Here is a 17441-nt window from a genome sequence, read left to right as displayed (position 1 = left end):
CATGTAGGCACAGTTATTCTGGAAAGCAACTGTTTTGTGCCTCTCCATAAGCACACAGTATTTTTCTCCTGTAGCAGAAATGCTTATAGACTATTGCCAGACTGAGGGCATCTCCAAGCAGATACCAGGCTTCAGCTGCATGACTCCCTGAATTTTGCTGGCCAACAAAAATAAGTGGAAAACTACAAGCTTTTTTTTTTTTTTGGTTGGTGCCAGGGTTTCGCTTTTTTGGAACGAAATTCCAATGAATAAGACCTGTTCTGCTTGTCACTGTAGAGGTATAGTTGCCAGCCAGCCAGTAATTCTGAACTGAAATTTCTAAGTTGATTTTCAAGACAGATATTGCAATACCACCAGGATAGGCAACAAGGGATGTGTAACAATTCCTTTAATTAAAATAGTTTAACATCTCCATGAAGGAGGGTGGGGTATATAAAAGAAACAAACAAAGCTTCAGATGAAAAGCCTGCCTGAGTCTCCTTCCATTTACACCAGTTTTGCTTTAGCATAACCTCTGATTTCACTGAAGTTATTCATGGTTTACTTCTCTGTCAATTATCACTTGGTCCCAAATTTCTTGGGAAACATCACAGGTGCAAAGAGGCATCGAGAATGAAGCTTTAACACTCTAAAAGTTGATAATTTATTAAAAACTTGTTTATTAAGGGTGAGCACAAACAGTGGCTGTTAAGGGTGATAAGCAATTAAGACCCTGTTAAAAGCCACACAAACATTTGCCTCTCCAATTTTCTGATGGAAACATCCTGTATTTTGAGACTCATCAACCAAAATATGACGGCACAAAAACACTCAGGGAGCTTAAAATGGCCAAAAAGCAACCCCACTTGTGCAGTCTGAACCCTTCTCTGGCTTTGTGCAGAGCGAAAAGCCGGCAGTAAGTCCAGATTTCAACAAAAAAGACGACAAATAATAACTGAGGTTCTCAAATAGCTTGGCCTGGGCCCAGATGCACCCACTGTCACCCCTCCTCAGCCTGGGCCCTGTAGGGGTGGCCCAGGCCAGTGTGACCCCATGGCTGTGTACATGGCCCTACAGAGTGGGGGAAGCCTTGGAGCTGCCACGGGGTTTGGCAGAGCAGCTGGAAGAGCCCGTGGGTCAGCGAGGAAAGCTGGGCCATGGGGCTGTTATGGGTGCTTGAACAAGTGCAAGAAAAATAGTACTCCGTGGGGTCAGTGGCAGATGCTCCTGCAACTGTGGCGCTTGCTGCACCCTGGAGGACCAGGGTCCAGATGACCCCGGGGACTCCTCACCATCCAACCAGGGCTTTGGGGCCCGACAAGGAGCCCAGTGGCAGCTCCATGAGGAACATGGCTCTTCAGGCAGGGGTGATGCAGCAAGAGAGCTTGCACATGGGGCCCTCCCCAGCATCCTCACCCTGGGCAGCCCTGAAGGGGCCCTGGGGCTGCTCCCCATGGGGGGCTACACTGGCTTTGGCTTGTGGCAGCAGGGGCAGAGGGGTGCAAAGCATCTCACTGTCTCCCCCAGGACTGGGACAGCCCTAGCCTCCCTCCCCAGGGAGCAAAAGAGTGGCCTGCAGGTTTGGGGGACAACAGGATGCAGAATTGCTTTTTCTAACCCACCACCGAGGTATTAACCCCCCTAAAGGGCATCAGTGCCCCACGGGTGGCTGGTGCTGTTGCTTGGTTTGGGGTTTTGGCTGTTGTTGTTGTTAAAATGGGAGCGCGGGCAGTGATGGGTGTGGGTCGGGCACTGATGCTCCCTTCGGCAGCCCTGGGCTGGGGCTGGTGGGTGTGTGCGGCTGACGGGGACGGGGACAGGAGACACCTCGGAGGGAAACGGGCTCCGGTGCCTTTACCCACTGCTGTGAGTTTGGGGGCGGGCTTGGGGGTTATTTTTCCCTAAAAGCTGTGGCATTTAAAGACAGAGAGACAAAAAAAAAAAAGTTTAACGTGGGTAGGAGAGGCAGGGAGCATCCCGGAGGCCCGGGGAGCGGCGGCCCGGCTTCCCCGGCTCCCCACGGCTTCCCCCGGATCCCCCCGGATCTCCCCGGCTCCCCCCGCCCGGCTCCCGCCGGGGCCGCGTCCCGCCCCAGCCTGCGCTGAAACTGAGCAGAGCCTCCCCGCACCCCCCAGCTCTGCTTTCTTTCACATCTAATTTGATAGGAGGGTGATTTCAAGCTTCCCACAGTTACAACTTTTCTTGATTTCTCCCTTTGCCCGCCCCCCCCCCCCCCTTCCCCGGTCCTCGCGCATTTATTACTTGCATTTAATTAATTCCTTCTTTGCGTTTCCTTCCCTGTTAATCTTTGGGTGACTGCTTTGTACATATGGCAATCTGATAATGAGGGAGTTTATCCTTATTCTCTATACTTTTTCAGGGCGATGTCCACCCGTCTAGTGCCTGGGATATCGATCATCTTTCCCTGGGGAGGGGGACAAGGTAAGAGGGGTGATAAAAGATTTGCAGTATCCCACACCATTAAGAAGAGCTTTTATTCCTTGGCACTGTTTAATCAACTGTTATATCAAGTCATGCTGTTTAAGCAACCACATCAAAAGACCATCTCCTCTTTTGTATAAATTATATATTCCTTGTATCTGTCTTCTCACATGCACGCAGACGGGGAGATAAAACTTCAGTTTGTTGGGATTTTTTTTTAATAGCACGAAGCAGGTATTTAGCTGTTATACAACTTGGTTCTGCAGCTCAGTTGGCTGATAAAAACCTAGAAGCAAAGGTGTTGACTTTCTAACTTTTTTACCCATTCCCAAGTCAAAACTCCTAAGTATAAAGTTGGGAAAGAGAAATCACTGATTCGATGAAACTCTTCAAAGAAATATAAATAACAGAAGAAAAGAATAGGCTAAAAAAAGAGGGAAGAGCACCGGTGAAAGTCGGGTGTGAGAGCTTCGGACCACTTTTTTCGGCTTTTTTTCTGAAGTTTATGTAAAAAGACCACTTTGCCCCTTGAAAGTCCGTGCTACCCTGCTTCTTACAGTTTACGCATCTGCAACTTTGTACCACTTAAAAACTAATTTAAAGTCCATTTTCACATGGTTTAAGTTGATTACGACTCGGCTCGATGTCACAGACCGGAAAACTCCCAGATAATTGCTCGCCCCAAAGAGCTTTTTTTTTAAAAAAAAAAAAAAAAAGGAAAAAAACTTACATAAAGTTGATTTTTTTTGTTGTTTTTCTGAGAGAGTGGACTTTGAATTGCTTCAGCGTGTCGTCTTGGTATTTTTAAGAACTCCTGAAAAAAAAAAAAAAAACTCCTGAAAGTTTCTAGATCCTAGGACAAGCTGTATTTTCTTAGGAGCAGAAGTAAATGAGCTCTTTACAGGCAGAGAAGTGTTTGTTCATATGGGACTCTGCTTTTCTGTCTAACCTGCTCTATCAGCCCCATCTCTGCGATTTTGCTCGTCTTTCAACACCTTTGTCTGATTAGTAGCTTTTGGAGATCGGGATAAAGACATCACTTGCCACGCTGCATGAGATAACAATTAATTTAACATTAAACTTATCCCCTTTCCATTCACTTTGCTTGGATCGATCTCTGTTAATTGTGTTTGCTGATGCTTTCAACACGACGCTTTTCTTAAAAACTTAATGACACCCCGCAAGGAGGTGGAAGAGTCTAAAACGCTCCTCTTCCACTTCGTCCAAAGAAACAAAGAATATAGCCGCAGCGTGCTCAGGAGACCATCTATTTTTAATTACTTGACTTTTCATGCACTTCTGAAGATCCGCTATTATTTTAAACCGGGTGATAGCCCTGGTTTTAGAAAAAAAAAAAAAAAAATTAAAAAGTGCCATATACGCCTCTCCACATGGCAGTTGTATGATACACAAGTGAGACACGCCAACTTCATATAACCGCCGCCTCGCATCATACTTACTTGTTTCTGCCTTTAAAGTAGTCATTTATAAGCTAAAAGGCGAGCGTATTTAAAAATTTATGTCTTTAGGAGGGAGAGCAATCTCCCTTTTCAGGGGCAAGAAACCTGTTACAAAGCCACTTAGGTGGGCGCGCTCTTAAATTGCATTTCCCCCTCCCCCCAACACACACACTCCCCCCCCGCCCCGGGCGTTAATATCTCCCCAATATGTTTCTATTTGCCCGGGTCCCCGATAATTCGCCATTTTAGTGAACCGCAACTGCCCTTAGAAACTTGTCTTGCACCGAGGCAGCCTGCTAATCTTATTTCTTATTTTTTTTTCTCTTTCACAGAGGCATCTGTTTCTCTTGCTGACAAATGTACCATTCTGCCAAGAAAGTTTTTAAAAAAAAAAAAAAAAAAAAAAAAACAAAAAACAACAAAACACATCCCCCCCCCAAAAAAAATCCCAGCTTGTAATTGATGTTATCCCAAGAAAGCGCGATCTCCACCCCTCTCAGCTCCAAGCCCTTCAGGTAAAAGGAAAAAAAAATCTTTCAAGAATTTGTTGCCTTTTTGAGGGTTAAAACATCAGAAGACAAGCTTGTCTCGCCTTGGCCAATCAGCTCTCGGCCCTGGCAGCTATAATATAGAACTAAAGGCAGACTCCTCTCACAAGCGTCTTGCTTTGCTACCATTAAAATCAGACCCTTTTTTTTGTCTCTCGCTTGCTGTCTCCCGACCAAACTCCGATGTGTTCCGTTATCAGCGACCTAAAGGCTGCCATTCCAGCACCTGTCTTGCTAGGGATCGGTGGATAGTATACGATTCAGAAAGCAGACAAGGACATAGGAGGAGAGAGAGCTCTAGAGAGCCAGCCAGGGATAGGCACAGAGAGCTTTGAAGTAATTGGATTCAATGGACGAAATGCTGCTGTTGACAAGAATTCTCTTGGTGGGCTTCGTCTGCGCTCTTTTAGCCTCCTCTGGGCTGACTTGTGGACCAGGCAGGGGCATTGGAAAAAGGAGACACCCCAAAAAGCTGACCCCTTTAGCCTATAAGCAGTTTATTCCCAATGTGGCAGAGAAGACCCTAGGGGCCAGTGGAAGATATGAAGGGAAGATCACAAGAAACTCCGAGAGATTTAAAGAACTAACCCCAAATTACAACCCTGACATTATTTTTAAGGATGAAGAGAACACGGGAGCTGACAGACTGATGACTCAGGTAGAGCCACAGAGATACCTGTATTTGTGTTTGTTAACCTCTCTGAGCAATCTTAAAGGACGCATCTGTCTTAGTATTTTGGAAAGCCCCCTCCCTTCCCTCTCCCCCCTCCTCCCCCCGCCCCTCCAAACTCGGCTAGTTTCCCCCATTGAATGTAAATACCATCTATCCAGACAAGTTAGCAGGGGCTGGAGCTGGAGCTGTCGAGATATTCGGTGGGGGAATCTATGTGATACTTACAGTCATTACCGTGCCATGGCGTTGCCTGTAACTTGGTTAGAGATTGCTGTTTGCATCTATCCCCAAGGATGTACTTTGATCAAACGACTCGCATACAGCTCAGCGGACCCCAAGTGTACAGTGACCGCCGGGCCACTCACTCATTAGCACAAACCTCGGTTGCTACGCCTGCTGGCTTGATTTTTTTTAATATATATTTTATTTCTTTTCTTTCTCTTTTTTTTTTTGGCTTAATTTCATTTCAGCCTTCGTTATTATTATTATGATTTTTTTTCCCTCGCGAGCGTAGTCTAAATTTAGTAGGCATGCAGTCGTGCACTCACAAAAGGCAGCTGAAGCCGGATCGACCATTCCTCTCCTGATTCCGTATTATATAGCTCGTATTGCAATACCATCATCTGCAATTGTGTCCATCAGAGCGTAAATATATTGATATTTCTTTAAGGATGCTCGCCACCAATGCTCTGGTACTTCCATAGGGGAGGGACTTGCAACTTATCGGCATTGCATCACCTTCTGTTTTAAAAAATCTGATGGCAAAAGGTTTACAACTAGGTAAATATTGGATCTCGAGTGGAATCAGGTTGCGGAACCATTTTATGGGGAAAAAAAAAAAAAAGGAAAAAAAGAAAAAGAGAGAGAGAGAGAGAGGAGGAACCTCTCCGAGAGTCACCTCGTAATTATTATTCATGCTCAACAGAGAGCTCGGTGAAGTCAATTACTCTGCCAATCCCGGAGTTTCTGAAACTACATGCAATCTAGACACTGGAAATGGGTTTCCTCCAAATATAGGTCAACAGCGCTTTTTTAATATTAATACATTTAAGCCCCACCTTCGGTGCTAGAACAGGACTCGCCTGGAAGGACTAGGCGGGGAGTGGACGCGGGGAAGGGGGGGTGGGGGGTGGAATTTCCCAAACTCGCCCCGTTCCTCGGCCTGATTTTCCGCACGTTTGCCGGGTCTCGCGGGGCGCGGGACCGGCGGCCGGCACCATCTCCTCCCGACCACCTTAAATCGCACCGTACCTCGGAGCGCGGCGGCGCGCCTCTGCCCGCCCGCCGCCCGCCGCTGCCCCGCGCAGGGGTGCGGAGAGGAGCGGAGCCGGGCGTCGGTCCCCCCGCTGGGGCGCAGCGCCGTCCGCGCCCCTCTGCGCACCCGCGGTCCTCCGCCCTCGCCGCCTCCGGTGCGAGGCGTGCGGCGAGCCAGCCGCATCTCTCGCATTTTCAGCTCCACTTACTCCCCTCGCGTATCGATCGCGGCGGCTCGGGTTTCACCCGTCCCTCCGCAGCCCGGCGGCGGCGGCGGCGGCTCCGCGGGAGACGGGCTCCCGCCGGGGCACGGCGCATCCCTCCCTGCGCGGCTGCGCCGGTGCGTGTGCGCGGCGGAGCGGGGCGGCGGGGCAAGGGGGGGAGCCGGGAGACGGCCGGGAGAGGTGGGCTGCGGGCCGGGGGCGGCGTGCGGGCTGACCCCGGCCCCGCGGCTCTCCCGGGGCACGCCGCGCCAGCTACGCGGCTGGCCGCTCTCGCTGCATTAGCTGGCAGCGTCTGAACTCCTGACCTTCTGTCAACTTCCCTCAGACGAACGAAACGAAAACAAATACTTTTTTTTTTCTTTTTCTTTTTCTTTTTTTTTTCCCTTCAGTGCTTATTCCCGTGCCTTAGACACAAAGGGGGGGCGGGGGGGTGGGGCGCTGAGGGCAGCGGGGACCGGGAGGCTGCAACGCCGGGTACCCGGCGGCAAAGAGCCTGGGAGCGAGGTGGGGGACCGAACCGGGCTCGACCGCCCCTCGGCGAGGCAGGGAGCGGGGAAGCGGAGCGGGGCTGGGGACGAGGCGGCGAGGGTGCCCTTGCCCACCCTTCCCCGGGCACGGCGGGGTCCGCAGCGCCCCGAGGTGCCGTCCTGCCACCGGCCTCCCTGCCTTGCTTATTCTCCTTCCTTCCCCCGGCCAGCAACCTCTCGTTAAATCCCAGCCTTTAAACTTCTGCTTCGCGAGCCCTTCAAGCATGGAGAGATCTTCCCTGAATAGAATCGTTAAACTTGCAGAATAGTTGCCGAATGCATTAGCCGCTGGTTAATATTAACTCCAAGAAGGAAGGGGGGGGGGGGGGGGGGGAGGGAAATGCAAACAGAGGTAGGTAAGTCAGGTTCTCAACTTCGCAGGTGACAACAGTAGTTTGCTGAAGGCTCCCCCCTTTCTTGTCCCCATCCCGGCCATTGGCTGGATCCGAGGGACAGATAAGGAGGCCAGGTCAGTATGATAAAGCTGGAATTTGTATGAAATAAAAGAGCGATCTGGTGTAACGCAGGCACACAACCGGTGCGTGATGTGAGGAATTTAGAGATCAACTTGGCATTTAGGAAGCCCACCAGGTTGTTTACACTGACAGGTACCTGTTAAGTGTTTCCTTCAAGCAATTCATTTGTGAAGAGATTAGGAGCTGGCAGGAGAGGGCTTGTTGAACAACTTTGCCTCCACACAAAGCGTTAGTGCAGGCAGCCCTGCTGAGCTTCACGGTGGCTGAACAGAATTGGGCTTGATTTGTGGCACACGACCCAATGAATTAATAAATAGTCTGGGCTTCACGGCTTTTGACTCTGACAATCCAGCTCAGGCAGTATAAAAGGGAGGAAAGTCCTTCAGGAGCTCGTTTCTTCTTTTTTTATTTCGCCTGAAGCCGACAGCCGGTGCTGGCAGGGCCGGAGCGGCAAGAGCCCCTCGGCGCTGCCCGCACCCCTGCCCGCCGCTGCCCGCCGCTGCCCGCCCCTCCGCGCCCGCAGCCTCCCGTGCGCAGCGGCGGGGCAGGACATCGCCGTGTCGCGGAGGGCTGTCGCCTTATCAGCAGCCGAGGCGTTTGATCCTTCGCCCCCTTCCCCCTGTATCACACTGGAGGAGCGTATCCATCCTCTCAGGTGTGCGAGGGAGAGAGGAGGGAAAATAAATCAAACTCAACTTCCTTGTGCTGCTGCGCTTTGCTGCCGGGGACAGTGCCGAAACCCAAACAACCGGCTCTTTCCGGAAATCCATAGGCCAGGGAGTCCAAAGTGAGCTCCGGATTGCGTTTTATATCTCTCGGGGACCTGTGTATTGCTGGAATTGCTTTTTATGGCTGTTGATAGACACACGGGAAACTTTCTTGTTGAGCAACCTCGTCATGTCGCGAAAAGTAGCGTCGTCGGGATAATGGCGGGGCTTTGGCTTTCTGGGAGCTGCGAAGGGGGCCTTTGCATCTGTTTCACTGGGCGTGCTGGGAGCATACTGGGCAGACTGGTCCTGCAGAAGGCCAAACATCCCTGTCAGGCCAGCAAAAGTGAGAGCAGAGCAGCTTACTGCATCCCGCCGTGGCTTTAATCCACATCCATGTTTGCATCAAGCGAGCCACATCGTGTATATCCACCAGTTATTTTCCTCTCAAAAGGGAGGGGGGGGGGTTGGGGGGGGTGGTAAGTTGGCAACGTGTGTGTTTCTAACTCCGTGCCTTTAGCCAAGCGCTTTTCAGTGCTTTCGGTGCTGACTTCCTATTTCTGGAGGCCTGCGAGTGCTTTTCCCCTGCCAGTGCTTGTTTATTCCCCACCTTGCCTAAGATGGGAATCCGCCCCCAAACTTTCAGGGTTTCGTTTAGACCTCCCCCCCTCCACCGCTGCAGCCTCCCTTCCCCTCCCTCGCCTCTCACCAACTCCCCTCCTTTGCTCGGTCCCCGCAAACCCCCGGTGCTGCAGGGCCCGGTTCAGCCCCGGGGAAGGCCGGCGGCTCCGGAGGGGAGACGGAAAGACCTTTTAGTGATTCTCCACGGAGTTAGAAAACGTCTCACCCCACACAAAGGGTCTCCTGGCTTGCATAGCATCCCTGCTTCGCTTAACTTCCCTCCTTGGCCCTCCCTTGCTTTTCATCTTCCCACTAAGAGCTATATTATTGTATGGATTTGCTCGGCTTTGTAGGCGAGCGCCGATGTATGTTTGAAGCGGAGTGAATGCTCCCAGCCCGTGCTGCTTTGAGGGCTCTAATGAGTGATGGGTGAAGGGAGAAGGAAAAAAAAACCACCACCACCAACCCTCCCTCCAGCACATAAAGGCTGTTAACATGTATTGAGACCCTTTTCAACACAGAATTAAGCTGAAAAGACCCGGAGAGACATTCCGGGGGGGAATCCGTGACTCCGAGATATATGGCGAGTGTTTGTTCTCGGCAGAAACTTCGCTCTGGGGAAGGGGACAGGGCACTTAGCGGCAGGAATTTGCTCCGTGCAGGTGGCTTTGAACCGGCGCACTCACACCGCAGCGCCGGGGATGGGGCGGGGGGGTCCCCCCTATCCCTGCAGGGGGGTCCCTCCTATCCCTGCGGCAGGTGCCGGGTGAGGGATCGGCTCCGTCCCGGTGGGTCTTCGTGCTGTTTCACTCCCTTTTCCTCCCATATCCCCAGGTTTCACCCTCCTCCTCACCTGCCTCCCCATCACTCCCTTGCAGCGGGGTAAAAGATGCTTAACCCTGACTCGGCCCATCCTGCGGCGCATTCTGGCGGGGGAGATGGGGGGGGACACAACTGTCCCCTATTTGGCTGGGGAGGGAGGGCAGGATGCGGCCCTGGGGGGGATGGATGGTGAAGGGGGGATCTGCCCCTGGGTGCAGCAGTGCCCCCCGCAATGCGCCCTTCCCCATGTGCCCGTATCCCCGCAGCGCTGCAAGGACAAGCTGAACGCCTTGGCGATCTCGGTGATGAACCAGTGGCCCGGGGTGAAGCTGCGGGTGACCGAGGGCTGGGACGAAGACGGCCACCACTCCGAGGAGTCCCTGCACTACGAGGGCCGCGCCGTGGACATCACCACCTCGGACCGGGACCGCAGCAAGTACGGCATGCTGGCCCGCCTGGCCGTCGAGGCCGGCTTCGACTGGGTCTACTACGAGTCCAAGGCACACATCCACTGCTCCGTCAAAGCGGGTAAGGCGGGCAGCCTGCCCGGGGACACGTCGGGGTGTGGGGGGACATCCCCGGGCCACGGCTCAGCCTTCCCGTCCTGCCCGGTGCCACCCAGGCTCCCTCCTGCCTGTCCCCGCAGGGTCCCCATCAGCATCAGCCCTGCCCGCCCCGTCGGGGCTTCTCCGGGGATGCGGAGGGGAGCCCCCGAGGGCGCAGCCTCCCTCCCGCCCCCCCCCCCCCCCCCCCCGCCTCTTAGCGATCCCGCCGGTGCAGGGGTGGGGAAAGAAAGAAGAGGGGAGAGGGGGGAGAGGAAAGCTCAGCCAGCTGCAGCACTTTTTGACAGCATTTTATTTGGGTGAGCTGCTTGCCCAGCCTTCCCACGGGCGCTGCGCCGCAGCCGCACACCCTTCTCCTCCCGCCGTGGGATTTGCTGCTTCCCCCATCCAAAAAACCACGTTCAGCACAAACACTAGTGCCCGTCTCCAGCCGCCCCGCTGGCCGCACGCCCTTACTCGCCGTCGCTGATCTCCGAGTGGGAGCCGGCCAGGATAAATAAGTACCGTGGTCCCCTGCCTTCTTCAGCGGCAGCCGCTAGGAAATTCCCAGGCAGGGAGACACAGACAGGTCATTTTTTTTTCCCTCCCCTGTGCTTACAACGCCACACGCTGTCTCAACCCGGGAATAGCTCGCAAGAAGTCCCCGACTCGCCGAGTTCATCTCCTTGACACTTTTTTTGGGGAGCGAAACAGTCGACAAGTGCCAGCTCCGTGCCCCCTGCCTCCTGCCCTCTGGCTGCACGGCAGCTAAAGGGCCTTTTAATAGCATCCTCTAGGCCAGCAGCCCACTGGTAGTGTCAAGAAACACTTCGTTGTGAAAGAAAATAGTGGTCTTTCTTTAAATATAGCCGTTTGCTTCCAAACCAGCAGCCCCACGACGGGGAAAGCGGCCTGGCCTCGCCATGCCTGTCTGTAAGAGGGGTTCATCCCCCGGCTCTGGCCCGAAGCTCCCCTGGGGCTGAGCCGAGGTGGCACCTCTCCCGGCCCTCTCTGGCTTTGTCCTGAGAGCCTGGTATCGCTTTTGTTCAGCTCCCCGGTCCTTTCTAGCCAAAAAGAGGCCCTGCAAAGCTATCAGCCGTGAGGCAATATGAAACATCCCTTTCAATAGTGAGGACGGGCTTTACAGCGCAAGGTGTCCGATTGTGGCGCGCAGTGACCTTAGCCCAGGCGCACCCCTTAATCCACCCCCGCGGGTATTTCATAGGAGAGGAGTAACCCCAAGCTGCTCATTGAGATTCGGCACACACGGACTCGGGGGCAATATTTAGAGGATGTCAGGCAGGGTCGTGTGACTGTACCACGCGGGCTGTGAGGGAGCAGGCTTGAATTCCACCCGCTCAGCCTGATTTCAAACTGTCCAAACCTCGTTTCATGACAGAGCATCTTACGAGAAGATTAAAGCCCATAATGCCAGGCAGGAAGATTCTTTATCTCGATCTCTGTTTGCAAAAAGTATGATCCCGGAGACTGGAATGCAAAGAAGAGTTCCCCCAAGGCCTGAATTATTGTCACCAGGACAGAGGAGGGAGAGGCAGGGGTGGTAAAAGGGACATTGATAATGCGCTAGAGCAAGTATTTAGAGCAAGCTTCTACATTTAAAATTCAAATACACATCTTGAGTGCCTTGGAAAAGTGGCTCTGCTGTGCAAATAGTGCTTGGAAGGTCCTGGGTTTTTTGGAGAGTATGTGTGTGAATTGGCACATAGGGTTTCTGCACCTGAACAAATAGGGAGGGGGAGAAAAGGGGGGGAAGAAGCTGGGAAAAAAATGGAAGTGTCCTCTCTTCCAAGAGTGTCTGCATTTATTACATGAATCAGAATGACAATGCTGATCCTTTATTGGATTTTAATTAGAGAACCCAAACAAGCGCTGCTCAAAGAAGCAGATTTTCACACCTCTGCCAATTCACTGGCGTGTTTGTAGAGCTGCTGCACTACTAGATCTATTCATCAAGTCCCTGAATATGCAAACAAAGCTCAAGCCAGACCATTACTGCCGGCTTGTAGGAAGGTGTAGTTTGCTAGTGGAGGGCTCCACATAAAGCACATAGCTTGTTTGTTGCCATGTCCTCACTGAAGAGGCCTTGGAGATCTTGCAGCTTCGTTTCTGAAGGAGAGGTGATAAAGTTGTTAGCAAATCAATAACAGTCTGATTTTCACCTTTCCTGTCCTTCCCGAGAAAGTCATTAGGAGATACTCTGAGGGTTTGTTTAAATCGTAAGAGTCTTGGTACCAGCTACAGAGGCAAAATATAAAATCTGACCACCTTTAGGAGATAAATTACCAGGACTCTAAACTGGTATAGGGAGTAACTGGGAGAAACCAGGAGAGGACAAGGGAGGGATGAGGAATGTCAACAGCTGTAGCAAAGGCACTTGCTACCGTGACATACCATGGGCTACAACCCAATATACAGAAAATCAGAGCTTTTAGGAACACCCCAGTGTCTCTCGACTAAGTCGGAGATCAGTCTGCAGAAGGACAGGCATGTGTCCTCTCCCACCACCTTGCGCGTGGCTGAGCTTCCAGAAAGGGATTTTCAAGAGAAACTCAGTCTCATTGATATTTCTGCTTTCTTTAAACCTGTGATTATCCCTCTCAGCAGCACTGGAAAGCAGCAGCAGTGGCAGCAGCATTTCGTAGCTAAACTCTGAGTAACTCTGAGATTAGGAGGAGGTGAAGGAGGGATGTGTTTGGGGCTGGTACAGGCGTGAGGCTGCCTGGGGACCATGTGCCCCGGGACAGGGAGCAGCATCCTCCTTCCAGTGGGGTGGGAGAGCTGAGGGACTCTCTTCTGAGTGAATCAGAGTGCTGAGGATGCTGTGCAGAGATGTTACTGGGAGTGGCACATGCCCCCTCAACCGCTGTGCTGAGCAGGAGGGCAGCAAGGGCTGGGGAGGCAGTGCAGGATCATGCACAGGCTGATGGAGGAGGGGCTCGGGAAATCCGGGCTGTCGCTTTCCAGTGGGGCAATGGGCAAATCCGTGTGCTCCTTGGGGCAGAGCCTCTTCCCGCTCTCTGCTCTTTGCTGCCCAAGACGGGCTCCGTGAGGAAGAGGCGCGTGGGGACTCCGCGCACTGGGCGCTCGGGCACTGGCCTGAAGGAGAAATCTTGCACCAGTGACACTGCTGGGCTTCGGAAGCCTGCGAGTGGTCTGGGATCAGGGGTCGGGTGGAGGGCAAACAGCATCCAAGTTTGGCAAGATCTTCCAGAAGACATTTGTTCTGGAACAGCTTTTTCAGGGGAAATATTTTGGCCATTTCCTTAAGGAGACAAAGGGCCACTGTAACTCCGAACCCAGAGGGAGACACTCGGGATCAAGTATGCCGCTGGGAAGGGGACTCTTGCTTGACGCACTGAGTGTGAATGGGGTGTGTTCGTAGATGAGGATGGAGGCGTGCGGAGCGAGGCTGTGTCCTGCATCCATGCATCTCGGGTGGGCTGGGGTGGCCGGGGAAGCGACGTGTGCCCCCATGCCCTGGCCCGGTGGGTGCCCCCTCTAACCCCGCTGTGCCTCTCTCCTTGCACAGAAAACTCGGTGGCAGCCAAATCAGGGGGCTGCTTCCCCGGCTCAGCCGTGGTGCACCTGGAGCAAGGCGGCACCAAGCTGGTGAAGGACCTGAGCCCCGGGGACCGGGTGCTGGTGGCCGACGCGGATGGACGGCTGCTCTACAGTGACTTCCTCGCCTTCCTTGACCGGGAGGACGGCTCCCACAAGCTCTTCTACGTCATCGAGACGCGGCAGCCCCGGGCCCGGCTGTTGCTGACGGCCGCCCACCTCCTCTTTGTGGCCCCCCAACACAACCAGTCGCAGGAGGGGACTGCCAGCAGTCGGGCGCTCTTCGCCAGCCGTGTCCGGCCGGGCCACCAGGTCTATGTGTTGGGCGAGGGCGGACGGCAGCTGCTGCCGGCGGCTGTGCACAGTGTCTCGCTGCGGGAGGAGTCTTCGGGGGCGTACGCCCCGCTCACCGCCCAGGGCACCATCCTCATCAACCGCGTGCTGGCCTCCTGCTATGCCGTCATCGAGGAGCACAGCTGGGCGCACTGGGCATTCGCTCCCTTCCGCCTGCTCCAGGGGATGCTGGATGCCCTCTGCCTCTCCGGCGGGGGCATCCTGGCGGGTGCCCCCGCCGCCTCCGGCATCCACTGGTACTCTCGCCTCCTCTACCGCATCGGCAGCTGGGTGCTGGATAGTGACTCTCTGCACCCGCTGGGCATGGCGGTGCCATCCAGCTGAGAGCATCCCGTGCTGCCCCTGTCGCCCGCCAGCCTCCGAGGGAGAGACAGAGACAGACACAGAGCGAGAGAGAGAGAAAGGAGGGGGAAAAGAGAGAAAAAAAAAAGAAAAAAAAGAAAAGAAAAACCTAAAAGAAAATAAAAAGGAAAAAAATTACATATTTTTAAAAGAGAGCACGGATTAAGACTTAAAAAATAATAATAATAAAATAATAATAATTAAGTAGGACAGTCCAAAGTAGACTTTAAGGGAAACAAAGACCCCAGGAAGTTCCGTTCTGTTTAGTTTATAAATATATATATTTTTATTTGTTCTTTTGTTTTGTTGTTTTGTTTGTCGTTTTATTATTTTTTTCCTCCTCTCCTGGATATTTATTTCTTTGGTATTTTGAATAGATGTTTTAAATGATATGAACCGGACCTTCAAGAGCCTTAAATAGTTTCTTTGATAATTTATTATCATGTGAACTGTACTCACAGAGGAAAAAATTATTTTGTGAGGCCAAGCAAAACTGCGCAGAGTCTATTTTTCTACACGCCACGTGTGTCCTGACTTTCAGAAAGAAAAATTCTGTACGTTCCCATCTCTCCATTGCATTGCTCCTTCATTTCAGCAAGTCTAAAAAACGAGCAAACAAACAAATAAACACACAAAAAAAGACAAACCTCATGGGGGTCCGTAAATTATATTTTTATACACAGAATTGTAAATTAGATTTTTTTGAGAGATCAATACTTAACTGAATCACATTTCGTTTTTTGAAATAGTGTAAAATACGAGAATATATTATTTTAATTTAAATAGTTTCAAATGTAACGTCATTTCCTGTATTGTTTTCCATGTTTTGCTTTGTAAAAACACCATTTGGCCACGTTCATGGAAGTCAAGACTGTTACACAAACTTTTTATTTGCAAGAGCCGTAAGAAACTTTGTTATTTTTAACTTCAAAATGAAAAATTTATTAGAAAATAATATTTTTTAAAAAGCGCACATGGTGGCAATTCTGTGACGATGGAGAAGGTAGTTTGTACAGAGAGGAGAAAAGGATGTTTTGCATTAATAAATTGAGAAATAACTGCTGTAAATTTACTAAAATGTATTTTTGAATATTTTGTAATAGTTTTAATAGTTTTATAGAAATAAAATGTGCCATGCACAGTCTGGTTAGTATATAATAACTAAGAGTTCCTGGTGCATCCCATTATTTTTTTCCTTTTTGCTTATTGGTTTAGGAAACATGATGCCTAAAGGAGTGCCCGTTGTTTTGTTTAGATGTGTTGCTTATAACTTTGAATTTTGGTACTTTAATTAAGGAACTGAATCCATCCCATCCGCGCGTAACCTGGAATCTCTTGTACTAACAGTAGAACCTCACTTATTCGCACGAGCGACTGGGAGACGTAGTTTCCCTTCACTGGAGCCCCGTCTCCCCGTCTGTGTCCAGGCAAGACTCCCCTCTTCCAGCTCTATGTCCACCTCCTGGTCTGGTCTGGAGACTGCAGACGTCTCTTAAAATTGATTTCTGAAGGCGTTAAATCAAGTTTGCCCTTTGAAGCATGCTACTCCGAAGGCAGGCAGCTGCCTTTACCTTGTGGCAGCACCAGGATCTTAATCAGCTTTAATTTGGGTGTCCAGAAAAAGGAAATCTGGAGGAATGACACTGATTTTGGTGAATTAACTGGGATTCAAGTGGCTGATGCTGGAAGAAGGACATGGCCACCAGACTTCACTGGCCACCTTGCCTGAGTAACAGGGCTTGAGGCCACTGAGAAAAGAACAAAACCCTCTTTGCCAAAAAAAAAAAAAGGGGGGGATAAAAATTTGTTCGTTTATTCTGAGAGAAGTTCCTTAGCTGTAACACATCAGAGTCCATCCTGAGCCATCAACAGGTGAACGTACTGGAGATGTGTTTTAGGAGACAAGTAGTGGGGCCAGTGCTGCATCCCCTGGCCGGTCCCAGCTCCAAGCCTTGCCGAGGGGCTCATCCTCACCAGGTGCCGATGAGTGAGGTTCTACTGCACTGTGTGCTCCTCCCTGGAGGGTTTCCAGGATCCCTCTAAAACTTTTGCAAAACATTGTGCGCGCCTGTGACAGGACCGTGCTGGAAGGGAGCTTTCCTTGAATGTCTTCTCACCTTTTCTTCGGTTTCCATTACTCACCAGTCTAGAAAGTTAATCCATCGGGCAGCCTTTTGCTCCAGAGATGCAACCACGTTCTCTGCTGGGATGGACGGCAGCTCCAGGTGGCTTCCTGGGATGTCCCTGCCTGGGGCCACCGTTGGAGAGTGCTCTTCCACACTCAAAGACGGGAAGCTTCCAGAGGAGTGCCAGGAGTCGGTAGCAAAGCCCCGGGTGTGGGCATCCCCACGTCAAACCCTAACAGATGGATATGGTTTCTCCTTCCCAGCAGCTTCTAGTCTAGGGCCACCTCCACCCCACAAAGCTCAGTCATGGCTGGGGTGGTGAGACTTCAGTGCAACCATTGGTGTGCTACAGTGCCTGTGTGGACCACCGGGATGGGAACCGAGCCACCCTAACGCCCACCTGGTGTGAAGCATTGCAGGGGACTGTGGACTGCCCAGCGGGTGCTGGGGACCCGCCACCCACCACAGATCGGACTCCGCTGCCTCTGTGTCTTTGGTGTCTGCTAGTGCATTGGGGGCTGCAAACGTGGTTGATTTGGGGCATGTAAAAATGTGATCATGGAACAAATGAGTCTCTGCTGTAAGAGTTTGACATTCGTAAGGTGGTGTCTGGGCATCTGAGCTTTCCTACCCCTGTCTCTGAACAGCAGCTGGCACTTTGTAAAGTCTTTACACTAGAAAAATGACCATGTTGGAGCCTACCTTCTCCAGAGGCTGGGCAGTGGAGGTATTCAGGGACGTCAAGAATCAAACTTAAAGCCGTTG

The 17441-nt window shown here is 51.8% G+C and overlaps 1 protein-coding gene across 1 annotated transcript; it reads left to right on the top strand.

Annotated features, from left to right (window-relative positions):
• The first annotated feature begins 4778 nt into the window (after nt 1-4778).
• SHH (sonic hedgehog signaling molecule) lies at nt 4779-14532 on the top strand. The gene is made up of 3 exons (XM_086614685.1): nt 4779-5087; nt 10000-10261; nt 13826-14532. Exons 1-3 carry the CDS (start codon nt 4779-4781, stop codon nt 14530-14532), a joined length of 1278 nt encoding a protein of 425 aa, XP_086470811.1.
• Nucleotides 14533-17441: the final 2909 nt, after the last annotated feature.

This window comes from Tauraco erythrolophus, chromosome 7 (genome assembly GCF_009769465.1).
Source record: "Tauraco erythrolophus isolate bTauEry1 chromosome 7, bTauEry1.pri, whole genome shotgun sequence".
Taxonomy (NCBI): domain Eukaryota; kingdom Metazoa; phylum Chordata; class Aves; order Musophagiformes; family Musophagidae; genus Tauraco; species Tauraco erythrolophus.
The sequence above is the reverse complement of the archived record's forward strand: the minus strand, read 5'-3'. Positions and strand labels throughout refer to the sequence as shown.

What these genes read in the sequence shown, in the direction of transcription:
- SHH (XM_086614685.1), top strand. Translation starts at nt 4,779, where the DNA reads ATGGACGAAATGCTGCTGTTGACAAGAATTCTCTTGGTGGGCTTCGTC. An exon ending in CTGACAGACTGATGACTCAG is followed by an intron (nt 5,088 to 9,999) that starts GTAGAGCCACAG and finishes GTATCCCCGCAG; the next exon opens with CGCTGCAAGGACAAGCTGAA. An exon ending in CCACTGCTCCGTCAAAGCGG is followed by an intron (nt 10,262 to 13,825) that starts GTAAGGCGGGCA and finishes CTCCTTGCACAG; the next exon opens with AAAACTCGGTGGCAGCCAAA.